Source organism: Vipera ursinii (genome assembly GCF_947247035.1).
Source record: "Vipera ursinii genome assembly, chromosome: 2".
In the NCBI taxonomy this organism is placed as follows: Eukaryota; Metazoa; Chordata; class Lepidosauria; order Squamata; family Viperidae; genus Vipera; species Vipera ursinii.
In genome coordinates this window covers 282045606-282062526 of record NC_139513.1, presented here as the reverse complement: position 1 = coordinate 282062526, position 16921 = coordinate 282045606, and the positions used below count along the sequence as shown (strand labels likewise).

The window sequence follows — 16921 nt, the reverse complement described above, 5'->3', positions numbered from 1 at the left end:
AATAATAGAATAAAAGTTGGAAGGGACCTTGAAGGTCATCTAGTCCAACCTTCTGGTGAGGCAGGAAACCCCATACCATTTCAGATAAATAGCTGTCCAATCTCTTCTTAAAGACTTCCAGTGTTGGAGCATTCATAGCTTCTGGAGGTTATGAATGCAATTTCTTGAAGCCAGCAAAAGGTTGGGTTTTGTTTTGTTGTTGTTGTTGTTGTTTTGTGGGGGGTGTCCCTGGTCACATGGCCAAACAAGTGATTTTTGTAGCCTGCACCAAGGGAGTGGAGTACTAAAATTGCTTGTGTAAATATTTTTTTAAGTGTTACTCTATAGTGCTTGCAAACTTTGGAAACTGCTCTTCTTTTTAAGTACTGTACTTGGCAAACTATTGTGTTTGTAAGTACAGTACTTTGCAATGATAAAGTTTGCTTGTAGAAATGCTAGCCAGCATCCACACAAAGCATTCTATAATGTTGTTTCCTTGCTTTTCGTTTGGAGATTAGCATATATTATTGTAGTTTATAGGTTTTAAATTTAAATTTCCTCCAGAAGTTGTAGGTGCCCATCACTGAAAGCTTTTAAGAAGAGACTGGTTAGCATGTATCAGAAATACTCTCTTGTGAGAGCAGTGGGTTAGACTAGATGACCTCAAGGTCTCTTCCATCTGTTACTATTGAAAGCCCACAGTTTTGTAAACCCCTCCCCCATCTCCCTCTAGGTCAGGGGTGTCAAACTGCCAGCCCACGGGCCAGACACATCACATGGAAGCCGTGCCTACCCCTTTGCTGGCAATGGCAAAACAATGCCAATACATTGTGCGATGTCATGTGACATCGCAAATTTGACATCTCTGCTCTAGGTGGCTGGCTGGAGACTCTTAAGCTAATTAGTGGCAAGTGTTTTTTTTTTAAAGCAGACTAATAACAAATAGTTTTTTTTTAAAAAAAAGCAGTTGCAAACAGAGAGTTCTGCAGCCTGCTTGGAGGCAATTTATTTCCTAAGCCAAAAGCTGCGCCAGAAACAGCTGATGGGCGGTTGGCAGCAGTGTGGAAAGCCTCTCGGTTCAGGCAGTGAGCAATTAACAATTAGGAGGAAATAGTCAGATCTTCATTCATTTAACGATCCATTTGATTCAATTAATGTATTTGGTTTTAAAATTTTGTAAAATTGAGTCTGATTCGTTTGACTAATATTTTGACTTAAAAACCTAGTGGGCAGGCTCCATTTAGGTTCGTACCTCGAGGACTAACTGTAATATGAAGTTCATAGCTTAGTTTCAGGTGCTGAAGAATCTAGTGTGGAGAAATGATGTTTATTGAATTCATTCTCATAATATGCAAATTAGGTCTTAGAATAATCCTTTATTTACCTAGTCATATTCTAAAAGTTAAAATATTCTTCCAAAAGCTGCATAGGACACCAAAATCATATTACATTGAGGAAATGCTGCATTGTGGCATCAGGTGTATTTATCCGTGAGTAAAATCTGTAGCATGAACAGGGAGAAACAGACTGGGTCTTTCTGCTAAGAAATGTCTTTTATATTCTGACTCCCAAGATCTATCCTTCTCTCTCTAGATTACACAGTACAGTACCAGTGCACTAATGCCAACATTTGCTTTGGATCTAAGAATCTAAGATTCCAACAAATGTAATTTTGAAGTTGATGCTCAATGACCCATATGGAGCCCATAAATCAGTTGACAAAACAACAGTGTGCATAAAACCTTGACAAATGTTATATTCATGCACACATGATCAGCAATCCCAGAGGTGACAATAGAGCTTTTGATTGATGTGGCAGGACAAGACAAGCTCACTTCTCTGTAACACATTGTCTGTGTTTCAGAACCTTATGTAGAAGTTTCTCTTGATTTGCATATGTATTAAAATACCATTATTATTATTATTTTTTTAAAAAAACAACACATATCTTGGGTCATTTTCTGAACCTGACCCAAGCCCAATGGTATAATTTTATGGCTAAATGTTTCCTGGAAGTCAGGAATATATATTGAATCCCATTATAAAAGCCAAATTCGAAGCAAAGAATCTTGATACCTTCAAATATAACTTCTCCAAAATGAAATCTCAGTGAATAGACCAAATAAACCCATAGAAACTTTTTTTTTTGCTAGAGTTTGCAATTCCATTTCCAGAATTATACAAGTAAGACGGAAAACTTCCCATTGTCTCACTATAAGGTAAAGGTAAAGGTTCCCCCGCACATGCGTGCTAGTCGTTTCCGACTCTAGGGGCTGGTGCTCATCTCCATTTCAAAGCCGAAGAACCAGCGCTTGTCCGAGGACGTCTCCATGGTCATGTGGCTGGCATGACTAGACGCCAAAGGCGCACGGAACGCTGTTACCTTCCCACCGTAGTGGTCCCTATTTTTCTACTTGCATTTTTATGTGCTTTCAAACTGCTAGGTTGGCAGAAGCTGGGATGATTAACAGGCGCTCACTCTGCTATGCGGCACTCGGGATTCGACCCGCCAAACTGCTGACCATCTGATCGACAAGCTCAGTGTCCTTACCCACTGAGCCACCGCGTCCTGTCTCACTATAGACTCGCTCAAAATATTCCGAGCTATTTAAAAAGTAAAATTGGAAAACATATGGGTTTTTTTTAAAAAAAAACAAAAAACAACAACCACTTTTCCAACCCAAAGATCGTTAGGGACAGAACAACTTTCCCCAAACCATCAAGGTCTTCGAATGAAAGGAGACAGAAAAGGGAGATTAGGTCTTCCACTTTCCCCTTTTCTCACAATACTTTAATTGATTATGTCTCATTCAATCATAATTGATTCGTAGTGACCAAATTTTCTATAGGATGAGCTGCCCCAAACCTGGTCCTTCACATTTTCCAATGGTAAACCACTGCTGGTGCAATGGATTTCATCCACCCTGCTTCTGGTTGTCCTCTTCATTGCTTTCTTTCCATCTTTCCTAGCATTACAACCTTCTCCAAAGAGTTAGACCTTTGCATAATATGCCCAGATAGGGTCATTTGAGCCTCATTATTTGGGTCTTGAGTGAGAACTCTGGATTGGCTTCTCATAATTGGAGTGCTAATAAAAGAAAAGGGAGAAAGAAGGGGGTCATTCCAGAATTTATTTATTTATTTATTTATTGATGGGATTTATATCCCGCCCTATCTCCCGAAGGACTCAGGGCGGCTAACAACAAAACATATAATAAGTACAGAAATCAAGATAAAAATAAAATTAAAATCATCTGTGCAATAAATTTAAATTAAAAACTAAAAATAAATTAAAAATTCTAAATATAATTAATTAAAATGCCTGTCAGTCAGTTATGTTTTCTGTATTCTTATATTCTGTCTTAATTTGCCCAATATTTTTCCTTTAAAAAGTCCCCTTACCAGAAACAATTTCATGTGTCTGCTCTGTACCAATTTTCTAAGCTGCCTCTAAATCTAGAATGATAGCCTCAGGGGTTTTCAGATCCAACCAACTGCTCAAGACAGGTGCCTTATATAAACCCAGTCAAATGACTGTCCGGTCTAAAACTTCCAGTGATGGAGCATCCACAATGCCAGGAGGCCAGCTATTCCATTGATCAATTGCACTCAATGTCAGAAAATTTCTCCTTACTTCTACATTGGATCCTTCCAGCCACAAACTTCTTGTTCTGCCTTCTGTTGTCCTAGAGTACAGGTAGGCAATCTCGGGTCTTTTATGACTCATGGATTTCAACTCCCAGAATTCCTGAGTCAGCATCCATGGGTCATAAAAGAGCCGAGGTTGCCTACCCATCCTAGAGAAAAAGTTGATGCCCTCTTCATGACAGCCCCTCAAATAGTGGAAGACAGCCATCATGCCAGGGAGGGAGGGAGGAGACAAAGAGAGAGAGAGAGAGAGAGAGAGAGAGAGAGAGAGAGAGAGAGAGAGAGAGAGAGACTGGCTGATGCCAATGTCACCCAGCCTGGTTTCCATGACTATAGTGGAACTAGAACTCACCACCTCCTGGTGATTGACCCAAAGCCACCCAGCTGACTTTCATGCCTAAGGCGGGACCCTCACAGTCTCCTGGTTTCTAATCTGGGAGTGGGGGGAGAGATGTAAAATAGCTATGTTCCCCAACTCAGATTTTAATCCATGCCTAAAACTAATTAAGAAACTTTATCAGGCTAAATTTAAATCCACCTGCATCTTTGGTTAGAGAATTTCACAGTAGACTCCACCAAACACTATTGTTTAATTTCAGTGTATCACTTTGTTTAAGGCTGTTTTTTTCTAATAAGAAATTTTTTTAAGTAAAAACAAAAAAATACCACTGTTAATTTATAATCCACACTTTCTACTATATATGCATACTGTGTATACAGAACACACAGAGACACACAAAGAGATGTATAAACAAGGACTTAGATTGGGGTTCTACCACTTCTGTCAATCTGTGTTTGCCAAATTTTCATGATTTAAAAAAATTGTCAATGTTAGTACCAGTTATAAATAGAATATCAATCTACTGTACAGTATTTGCTCTGACTACACATGTTAGAACACAAAATAGGTACCATTTTCCTTCCATCAATGTAGCACTTTTGAGTAAATATAAAACAGATCAAAGGCAAGGATTTTCTATTATTTGGGTGTCAGTAGAGATAATTTTCCTGACTACGCGCTACCACCATAAGAAACTGAAATTTGAAAAGCAAAATGATAAAAGAACAAGAGAAAGTGCTTGAAAGCTAGAGATGCATTTATTGTGCACTTATTTTTGTTGCATAAAACTGTTGCTTTGGTAAGTGATGTTCAGTGCCAGATTGGTTAAATGAAGATTTAAAGAGATGTGGATAGCTCAGCTTTTGCAAGGGAAAGTGTATATTGTAAAATTACATAGCATTTTGGAAGAAGTATGTGGTGCTTTTTCTGAATTTGATACAATTTTGACTGAGAAAAGCAAACACTTCAGATAAAAGGATGGGGGGTGAGGTGTTACCCCCCGTTGATAGGGCTCGCAACTTGGGAGTCCTCCTGGACTCACGGCTCAACTTTGAAGATCATATAGGAGCCGTGACCAGGGGGGCTTTTAGCCAGGTTCGCCTGGTGTGCTAGTTGCGGCCCTATCTGGACCAAGATGCCCTAGGCACAGTCACCCATGCGCTCATGGCCTCCTGGATAGACTACTGCAACACTCTCTACATGGGGCTGCCCTTGAGGACCACTCGGAGGCTTTAACTGGTGCAGAATGCAGCCGCGCGAGTTGTGATGGGAGTTCCCCGATACTCCCATATAACACCTCTTCTCCGCGAGCTGCATTGGCTTCCGGTTACCTTCCGAGTTACATTCAAGGTGCTGATGATGACCTATAAAGCCCTAAATGGCTTGGGTCTGGATTATCTCAGGGAACACCTGCTGCCAGCATCAACTTACCATCATCCTGTGCGCTCCCACGGGGAGGGCCTTCTTAGGGTACCATCGGTAAAGGATTGCCGGCGGCTGACTCCCAGAAGGCAGGTGACACCTGCCCTCTGGAACCAACTTCCAATGGAACTTAGGACTGCCTCCGACCTCCACTCATTTCACCGGGACCTGAAAACCTGGCTCTTTGAGCTGTCAGGCCTAGACTGAGGGGTTTTAATTGGGTTTTAATGTTTTAACTTTTAAATTTTGGGCTCTAATTTAATTAACTGTTTTAATTAACTGTTTTAAATTTTTTAACTTTTGTATGGTAGGATTTTAATTGCCCTGTAAACCGCCCTGAGTCTTACGGGAATAGGGCGGTATATAAGTTAAATTAAATAAATAAATAAATAAATAAATAAATAAATAAATAGTATAGATTTTTTAAAACAGTTCAAAGACCATATTGTAATTTGGTAGACTAAGAAAGCCTGAAAGATATTATTCTATTATAGTGTTTTTCAAACTTGGCAACTTTAAGAGGTGTGGATCTTCATTCCCAGTTGACCAGGTAGTTCTGAGAGTTGAAATGCACACATGCTAGAGTTATCAAGTTTGAAAAACACTATCCTAGTCAATGGTTATCCCAAAGATGCTTTTTCACAAGGCAACTGGAATGTTCTTGTTTTTCTTTGAAGATGCTTCACTTCTCATCCAAGAAACTACTTCAGCTCTGACTAGATGGTGGGGTATGGAAGGATTTATACTCCTGGCAGACAGCTGGTCATTTGCATTCTTTTAGAGAGTTGTTGCAGCCACCTGGAGGTTTATTTGTGTCCTCAAGATCACCTGAGTAATACAAATGGGTGTGGAGTAGTGGTGGGATTCAGCCAGCTTGCACCACTTCGGCAGAACCAGTAGCTAATTTTTTTGTTGCCCAGGCCCAGAATGGACTTCGGGAAGTGGCATCCACACAGAGAACCAGTTGTTCACATATTTGAATCCCACCACTGGTGTGGAGCCTTATTACAACTGCTGAAAGGACTGTGTTGTAGACTGGAGATAGATGATGTTGTATCCCTCTCCCTCTGTTGAGAGAGGGCTGTTCAGTATTAATATAGATGCCCTGTTTGACTTGTTTCAAACCAGTGGTTGTCTCTGTCCAAAATATCTTTGAAAGAGGCCTTTGACTTTTAAATGCAGATGGACTGCTAAATCTTGTCCTGATGGGTTTGTTTTCCTATGGACAAGATTCAGGACAAAAAGCACCTTTGGGATAACTATGACCTGGATGACTGAGAATCTCCATGGACAGTCTGTGGTTGCACACTTTTTTTTGGGGGGATGGCAATGTCTTACTCCCCTATATTCTCTAAACCGGGGGTAGGCAACCTTGGATCTTTTATTTATTTATTTATTTTTTATTTTAATCCCATTTATATCCCGCCCTTCTCCGAAGACTCAGGGCGGCTTACAAGCTTAGCAGTAACCTTCATTCTATGTATATGCCTGCTTATTAGGGCTTTCATACACCCCCCAAGCGGCATTATTACAAAGTCAGCTTAATTGCCCCCAACAATCTGGGTCCTCAGACACACAAAAGGTCCTCCTTTTATGACTCGTGGACTTCAACTCCCAGAATTCCTGAGCCAGCCATGCTGAGGGGAAAGGGAGAGGTTTCCAAGTTGAGTCATGCTGGCTCAGGAATTCTGAGAATGGAAGTCCACGAGTCATAAAAGAGCCAAGGTTGCCTACCCCTGCTCTAGACAGATCCATGATTCACTAACTGGACTCTTTGGGCTAGATTCATGTCATAAAGTCAACCAGTGTCTTTAGATTCTCACAAGTGCCAATTCATTTTCAGGTACTGTGTCTTCCAGTTCTCCATGTAGCATTAAAAAATGTCTGACACTTTCTGTCTCTTATATGTTCATCTGCTATATGAAAGGTTTTTTGAATAACTTCCTTGAGTACAGCTATCTTATGTGTCTTCCCCTAGGAATGAGGCACAGTTACTCCCATGCATGATTGTCTATGCAACTAGAGATGGATGCATTAAGGAGGCAATAGAATTGTATTTCTTCACTCTGCAAATGGGATGACCTCATTTTAATGTTGTCTGTATCTTTCAAAATGTGTGTAGTTGACTATATTTAAAAAAAACAGATTGGACAGATCAAGCCTTGGGATAGAATTATTCTTGAGTCCTTGATGCTCTCTGAGCATTTGCTTGCAAATGTTACCTGACTGCTAGTGTGTTTAGGGTTTGATCCCTGTTTATGTAAAGTAGTTTGTCCTGCCATTTTTGATATATGGTGTTCTCTTTAGTAATTCCTTCATTTAGGTATGGTTTTCTGTATGTTTGTTTGTCTGGAGTAAATCCATGCTTATCTGGGTGTAGGTTGCTGGAGATGTGTTCTCATCTTTTTATTTCCTTCTTAGTTTTCATATTGTCTCTTTGAATGGTGTGTAAATGTGGCCTGTGTGTAAATGTGTCTGTTAATAGCTGATTTGTCTGAATGCCAAGTGTCTAGGAATTCTGTAACATATTTTTTTTTGAGTTTTCGTTGTGTCTTCTTACTACTTGTTGGTGTACATGGATTTGCTCTGCTAGTCTTCTGCCTGTCTGTCCTATATGGTGACTGTTACAGTCATTACAATGTATGGTGCAGATGACTTCAGTTTTTATTTCTTGGGCTGCTGGGTCTTTTGGTTTATTTAAGATGTTTTGAAGGACTTTAGTCTATTTCTATGTTATGATGTGTTGTGTTGCTTGTATCTGAGAGTTTGTGATGTGTGGTAGTATATTCTTTTCATAGCTTTTACTGTTTGAGTGATCAAGTGGTTTTTTTTTGATAAAGTTTGCATGGGTATCCATTTTGATAAAGTTTGCATGGGTATCCATTTTGTTGGAAGATAGCAATAGCAATAGCACTTAGTGCTCTACAGCCCTCTCTAAGCAGTTTACAGAGTCAGCATCTTGCCTCCAGCTATCTGGGTCCTCATTTTACTGACCTCAGAAGGATGGAAAGCTGAGTCAACCTTGTGCCAGTGAGAAATGAACTGCTGAACTGCTGGCAATCAGCAAAAGTAGCCTGCAGTATTGCATTCTAACCACTGTGCCACCACACAGATATTATATAGGCAGTATAAATATGAATATTCTGAGTCTGAATATGATCTGAATATGGTAGTAGCCTTGACTGAGTGGCGCAGTGGCCTAGAGGTGAAGAATCTTGCCTCCCACTCAGAAGGTTGAGAGTTCAGTCCTAGGCAGTGACAGATGTTTCTCTATCAGGGTGCAAAGAGAAAATATCTGCTGCTAACTCTGTGTAGGTGTCAGGAAGGGGATCTGGCCAGTAAATACTCAGGTCCACTCAGTCACCCCACCCAGAAGCAAGAGATTACAGGATTGTAAAAAGAAAAAGAAATGGTTAGTAGATCTGATTCAGCCACAGAGATATTAGTCTATAAAAATAATACCGATGTTTCTAGCATTGACTTTATTATATGGTTGCATTAAAATAACCTTGCAAGTCTGAAAGCACATCTTTTCCCCTTCACCTTTACAGTGCAAGAAATCAGAGATGGCCCTTCTGAAACACTTGCCAAGCAGACTCAACTGCCACTTATCTGACCATTGTTTACTTTGTGGTTCTTCTCAAGGTCATTCCCAGATACCATGACATCCGATCACCATGTCTCTTCCGTTTGCATCCTCTATCACAGAGAGCTAAGGAATTAGCCACTGTAGTACAATATTCTGTAAAAAAATTCCTGCTTTTCAGCCTGTTTTCTGGCTACTAGTTTTGTAAAGAAAAAAAAGTGTATGTCATTTCATTTTGATAGATATTTGGGGCAAATACTCAAAGCCCAAGAGATTGTGTCCCTTCTAAGCTGAACGATCCTAATAGCTTTCCCCCTCCCCCTCCCCACCCTGGTTTCATGTCGTTTAAGCATAAATTTACACAAAACCTCAGTCCACTATTGCAAAACCTTAGTTGAAAAATAAGCATGCAGACAAGATCAGAGAGGGAGCACTTTTGTAGAAACTTTTCAGAAACAAGCCTACGTTCAAAAGGATTAGTATCAGTATCAAAATGGGATGGATAGCTTTGCATTTCTTTTAAAACAATCTCAAAAAGACACCCACGCAAACACATACACAAGGCTTATTTCCCTTTGTTTTTAGAGCTCATTAGCCCTGCCCAACTACGGATGATGATTCTAGGACACAGGTGTTTGTCTGGCAAATTCAGGTGGCATAAAATCTATCAGGACTTAGAACACACTACCTTCCAACCCACCCAACCCCAACAGTTTCATCAAATTGCTATTAGAAGCAATCCACCATCCCAACCACCAAGCAAAGGACTGGGTTCCAATTGCTCATCCATTCCTGAACAAGAATTGGCATGGTCCATCTGACAGGTCACTAGCTGCTGGATGTTGACTGCATTGAATCTCATTAATAAATGTCTGAGTGAACAGAGAAACAGAAGTTGAAGATTTTTTTTCTCTCTCTCTCTAGTTGTTATTTTCTATTTCTATTTGCTTTTGTACTAAAACAGGACAATTCATCCTTTGTCTTCCTTGGACTATAGCAAGTGTGTTGCTCCTTGGTAACATGAAGCACAGAGCTGTTGCTGTTCAAAGTTGCTTGGCTGCAAATCAGAAAATGTCTGCTCTATCTTGTCACAATGCTTCCACTCAGCTGGTGGTGGCATCTCTGCAAATTACTTCTTTTCTTCTAATTCCAGCATTCACCCACGCGCTTTGCTCTATGCTGGAGGCCTCTTTGCCACCAAAAAAGGGAGAGAAAAAAAAGCCAAAACCAAAAAAACAAAAGCAGAACAGACCAAACAAAGCAAAACTTTCGTTCCTGATGTTTCCTTTGTCCCGTTTCTGTGCATGTATGTGTGTGTAGAGGAAGAGTGTTAAATGAAATACAGTGTAGTACAATGCAGAGGTATTCAGATGGATTTCAAAGCTGTTTTTAAAGAAAGCAGCACATTTTCTACTGATTTGGGTATCTACAATAAACACAAGAGATGACAGAGAGTGAGTGAGAATTATTTTTTTTTAAAAGAGCTTATTTGTCTCCTCACCCCAAAAGCTGCCACCCCCGTGTCTGATTTTTATGAAACAGATGAAAATGTAACATCTTCAGAGCTTAGGAATTTGAAAGGTTTCCTGCAGTTGGAATGCACAGCAGGCTCTAGAGATAATAGAACATAATCGGCCATCATTCTTACTGTTTTGTTTCAAAAAAAACAACCCAACAACAACCCCAAAAGAGCCAGAAGATTCAGGCCTTTTGCAGCTATTAGGATTATGTAAAGGGATGCGGTGGCTCAGTGGGTTAGGACGCTGAGCTTGTCGATCAGAAGGTTGGCAGTTTGGCGGGTCAAATCCCGAGTGCCGCGTAGCAGAGTGAGCGCCTGTTACTTGTCCCAGCTTCTGCCAACCTAGCAGTTCGAAAGCACGTAAAAATGCAAGTAGAAAAATAGGGACCACTACAGTGGGACGGTAACAGCGTTCTGTGCACCTTTGGTGTCTAGTCATGCCGGCCACATGACCACGGAGATGTCCTCGGACAAGCGCTGGCTCTTCGGCTTTGAAACGGAGATGAGCACCGGCCCCTAGAGTTGGAAACGACTAGCACGCTTGTGCAGGAGAACCTTTACCTTTACCTTTAGGATTATGTAATCTTTGGTGGGAAGGGAGTAAACATTAATCGTGATTAGTATTTTTAGATTAATCATCATAATAACTGTCCCTTTTCATAAACATGATGAAGTTTTAAAATAATTAAGTGTTTTCACTTTCTGGGACAGGTCAGTAGATAGATGATAGATATACAGGTAGATGATAGTTTAGCAAATAGGGACTAGTAAAAAAGTATCATCTACCTGATATGGTGATGGCTACAATCCCAAGAATGGGTAAATCCTCAACTATAATTGAATGTTCAGAATATCTGTCACTAATTTTAGGACTACTAAAGTCTTAACTATGGAAATATAGTTCATATGGAGATTGAGAGATATTGCATGATTTAGGATTTGGAAAAAAAGAAATATTTCTATCAGACCATTTGTCAGCCAGTCATTATATACCAATGACTGATTAGAGGCAGGACTGATTTATAACTCCCATGAAAAAAGAAAGTACGCCAATACTTATCAGTTTCTCAATTCCACCAATATAAGATAGGTTGGGGATAGTTTTTCAGCCTCTTATTCAGTAATATTCATGCACAAGTCTTAGCAAGTAACTATAGGGGAAGGAGTGGCAGAAGCTGAGGGTCAAAGCAAAAGAGGGTTCAGCCTAGAAACTCTACATAGCCACAAGCGAACTAAGTCCAATCCCCCCCAAGGTTCAGTTGACCTCTAACTCCATCAGGTGCTAGCCATTAGTTTAGTAATACATCAGTTTAATCATACCTTCATCTGTGGACCTGGCCTTAGAGGACTATCTCATAACAATATTCAGCAGGTATATGTCTTTTTTTCATTTAATATGCCTTGAAAAAGATGACATCTGCAGACTGTAAACTGTAGCATAAATCAGTTGACAGCCAATGCAACTCCACAAAGCTGATGTTACATGCTTCCAATGTCAGGAGCCAGGCAGCACATGGTCTTCTGCATCTGGGGCCAATTGTAGTTGCCTGATAGCGTTTAAGAGCAGCCCTAAATAGAGCTCATTAGTGTAGTTCAGGGGTCTTCAGACTTGGCAACTTTAAGACGTATGGACTTCAACTCCCAGAATTCCTCAAAAAGGAGTCACTTAATTCAATCAGCTCTCAACAGATCCAGTCATGCATATGAGTAAACAATACAATCTAGATGTGTTGCAGAAGTAATTAAACTCAATAAAATTATCCATTTTAGATAACTAGTCCTCTAAGAAAAAATAAATCATGTATTGACAATAATAGTCAAGCTTCACTATTGCATATAATAAATGTGTTTATATATACATTGAATTATTGAATTAATTATTTTTTATTCAGTTATTTCCAATCCATTTCTTTGATCTAGTGAGATTGTTCTGGATTTGATTTCTGTCTACATTATGTTTGCAGAATCCCCACAATCTACAAGGAAATTTTCTCCTTTAAAGAGAGGATAAAAATGAGGAGGTTTATTTGTCAAGACTTCTGTTAACAAATTCATGCTGACTTGATAATCTTTTTTTAAAAGGTGCTTACAGTTTGATCACTTCTTCTGATGATTATGGGTAGTTTGAAAAGAATGGAAAGAAAACATGTATCCAGTCTATTTTTAAATCGAAGTTAAATGCAAGTTAAAATGAGCCATTATTCCTTGAGATTTCTGGTTTGGAAATTAAAGAGGCAATTTCATCCATGCTGAATTCAAAGCAAAAAAAAATGGTCAAAATAAGATAGAAATGGGTTAATATTTGCCCTATGTATTCATATAGATTGTTCATACATAAAATAATGTTGAAACATTGCAAGGGATAGAGGTACTAAACAAAATATTACTTTAGCCTGCATGCGCAAAACAAAAAGAAAATAAAGGGTGAGAGACACATTGGGTTTGTGACTATGAAAATGGCCTGTTTGCTCTCCAGTCCTAATGATTATGACTCAATATTGTGCAACTTTACGGAGGATCAAATGCCAATGACTCTGCAATTAACTTGACTGAGAAGTTGATTATGCTGAAAGCTCCTATGATGATAATGACTTTGCATTCCTAATTGTGCCTTTTGTGCCAGAGCACTTCATACATTGACAGGCAAAAGCATTTAAGAGAAATAATTTCAGGTGTACAGAAGCTGGAAGCACTTCTTCTAATGAAAAAAAATCAACTCCTCAATTTAACGTCCTCTCTCTCAAACGTGTGACAGGTTCTCCAACAAGTTATAAGTGATTGCCCAATTTGTTTCATGAATTTCCAGGATAATGTGGGCATGGCACAGGATTGCCCTGTGACCATTTATTATGAGACTTTCATATTTTTCTAGTTATCTAAGATCTTCCATCTGTTGTGAAATGTGCATTGTGGCTTCACTCTTTTATCTGGCTTTCTAGCCCCAATTATTGAAGCCAGCATGAATGAACCCCACCGTGCTAGAGAAAATAGAGGAGATAATGTGGAAGGTAGAGAAGTAATTTGGAAACCTTTTGGTGCGTTTGTTGGATTCTTTTACTAAGAAAAAAATGATTAGTATAATATACTTTGAATAAGCTGGCAAAAATGAACTGACAGGAGGGGATGACTCTGGAGTGAAAAGCAGACTGATAACATAAAGCAGGCCTAGAAGTATGAACAGGATCACTTGATGAGCATAATAAAGAATAAATGTTTATGTCAGCTAGTTTTAGCATCAGGAAGGGAGGACCGAGAAAGAACCTTCTTTAGAAATGCTGAAATTTGAAGGGACCAGAAGGGTCTCCATAGTAAGGTCACCTACCCTCATCTGAAATAGCATTCCTGGTACGGAACTTGTACACTAATTTATATTAATGTACCTTTGTAATGCATTACATCCTCTTGAAAGGCCATATAACCTTAATTTTGTACGCTCCCTAGGTCTTTAGCACTTCCCTGCCCAGGAGCCCAGCGATCACTGTAATTTCTGCATGCCAACAAACTCTATTTTGCTGCAATATTATCAGATGCTTTTGTTTCCTATTTAGGAATAGAATGGAAGAGGAAGAGGAAGAGGCTAGAATAGAATAGAATATCCCAGGTTATCTCTTCTTAAAATATTTCTGATAATAGTTGTAATTACTGAGCACTCTGTACTTTGCACTCAACTTAATCCCTGAGGTTTCACCTTTAGCAAATGTGTGATACACCTTATACATTATCTCCCTTGCATAAGCTTTCAGTGTACATACAAACATCAGAGTAATTTAATCATAAGATACTACTGTAATAGGAGAAGGTAGCAGGAAAGGGGAGAAGGATAATAGTAATCCAGCCCTGCCACGGCACATGAGTAAATAACCTTAGACATAAGACAGTGCTATTGGAATTATGTGTTCAGAAGAGTGAGGGCGCAAGGGAATAATCTGTCTCTGTGTCTAGTTGTTTTGGCATGCAATGGCCTAAAGCAGCGTCCTGAGCGGAGGAGTTGAAACAGCTTATGTCCAGGATGTGAGAGGTCTACAGATATTTTCTCAGCCCTCTTTCTTGCTCGTGCAGTATACAGGTCCTGATGAGCACCGGCCCCTAGAGTTGGAAACGACTAGCACGCATGTGCGGGGAAACCTTTACCTTTTTTTAAACTATCCATTGAAGTCTGTAACTGTCCTGTTTGGTTGATGTACCAAACCAGACAGTTATAGAAGTGAGTGGGCATTTTTTCCCCACAAGAAATTATTTGGGGAAGATAGCTTTTTATTCTTCTGTAGTTCTGGACATGGCTGGTATCTGTTAATCTCCATTCTCAAGAGACAAGCAAAGAGATTTTTATGCTGGAGGTAAAGCATGAGATGATAAGAGTTGGCTCTTTTTCAGTACCACCTACTGTATGTGGTGAAATAACCCATCAAAAGTGTGGATATCTTTAATCACACTTGCTGAATCATTTTCCCTAAATCCTTGAAAGTAACAAGGCTGTTTGGGTGCATTGCTGAGTCTAAAGTTATTATGGATATTCAGAGATAGGTGAGAGAAAGAGTGTTTAGCATGGTGGTGAAAGCTTTTCAGATTCTGCAATTATAAGAAATCAAGTCATTTTGTATCATTTTTACCATACTTGAAATATTCAGTTGTCCGTCTTTCTGTCTGTCTGTCCGTCCGTCCGTCCATCTGTCCATCTGTCCATCCATCTATTCTGTCTGTCTGTCTACCTACCTTCCTACTTACCTACCTACCTACCTACCTGGGCTTATATATTGCTCCAATCAAAAAGAACTCTTGAATATCTTGTATTTCCCCTTTGCTAAGAAGATTAAAAAAAAACAGGGCCACCAAAATATCCATTGGCAATTACTGCTGAAAGTTTCTGCATCAGAGGAACGAACTTTTCTGTCATCAGTGCCGGTTGTCACCAAGTGCAGGAGACACTTGAAACTCTACACAGTCCTCTTCTGTGTGTGTGCCAGAGAACTAAGCATCTAAGTGCTATGGGAAACAGGCACTTGATAGAATAATACAGTTACATGGACTAGAAATGAAATGTTAAAACTGAAATTATGAGAAAATGTGAACCACTGCAAAAGGAGTACAAATCACACGGTGTTGGTCCTGGAAAGTATGCACACTTCTGCTATCAGATCTGTCATCTTTTGAGAACAAATTTTCTGATTGGAGCCACATTCTTCTCCTATTTTGTCACTTTAAACTAGCAACCCTTGATTGCAAAGGAAAGATGGAGTCAAAGCCTTGCGAGATTTTATTTTAGAAAGTCTGCTTTCACATTGACATGCAAGTTGCCTTCTCTAACAATATCGACTGGCTTAAGCATCCCACTGATACCCTTTCAAGCTCTGGACTCAGCTGGCTATTCAGTTCTGATTTTTTTTTTCCTTTTTCTCAGGTCGTCATGGAGATGGAGCCTATTGGCCTGTTGACACTAATTTGATTGACAGGAGCAGCCTCAATGGTAAATATGACTAATGCCAAATCCTTCCCTTTTGATTGTCATTGGTTAATTCTGTTTGATGTGTGTGATCCCTATATTTTTTTTTACCTTTTCTTCTCTTCCATTTCATCTTGGTGTCCCCTAAATGAGGCCAGTTTCAACTTTGGGAAGTCCTCAAGTAAATTGGCATAGAAATTTCTCTTAAATATTAGAGTATGGGTTGACTTCATGGTTGAAATGGGCATGGAGATGATTTTAATTGGTTCAGAGCTTAACTGAGTGGGCCCAATGGCTCAGTGGTTAAAGATAACAGAATAACAGATGGAAGGGACCTTGGAGATCTTCTAGTCCACCCCCACAGGCCGGCAGTTTGACACCCCTGCTCTACCCACTATCCATTTGTGAGCTATGCTGTCTCTTATTTGATCATTCACTTGACAGCATCTCTTTACCCAGTCTCCCAAGGTCTTTTCCCCATACCATTGCATCATCATCATCATCATCATCATCATGTTGGAAGGGTCCTTGGAGGTCATCTAGTCCAACCCCCTGCTCAGGGAGGAAACTCTATACCTTTCCAGACAAATGGCTGTCCAGTGTCTTTTTAAAACCCTCCAGTGATGGAGCACCTACAACTTCTGGAGGCAAGTCATTCCACTGATTAATTGTTCTGACAGGAAATTTTATTTTAGTTCCAGGTTGCTTCTCTCCTTGATTAGTTCCCATCCATTGCTCCTTGTCCTGCCTTCAGGTGCTTTGGAGAATAGCTTGACTCCCTCTTCTTTGTGGCAACCCCTGAGATATTGGAAGACTGTTATCATGTTCCTCCTAGTCCTTCTTTTCATTAAACTAGACATAAGCACTTCCTGCAATTGCTCTTCGTATGTTTAACTTCCAGTCCCCTACTCAAATTTTGGGCTCCATTGTGGTCGTACATCAAGAACTACCTGTGCCAAGTGGGTGACCCAACATACATACTCAACA

At 39.8% G+C, this 16921-nt stretch overlaps 1 protein-coding gene across 1 annotated transcript in view; it reads left to right on the top strand.

Annotated features, from left to right (window-relative positions):
* DCC (DCC netrin 1 receptor) overlaps positions 1-16921 on the top strand; it is a gene marked incomplete at its 5' end in the record, with an annotated part of 1142764 nt that overhangs the window by 1041565 nt on the left and 84278 nt on the right. Inside the window, one exon of the mRNA XM_083355563.1 lies at positions 15893-15958. Coding sequence (XP_083211689.1) covers positions 15893-15958 — 66 coding nt within the window. The remainder of the gene's footprint in view (positions 1-15892; positions 15959-16921) is intronic.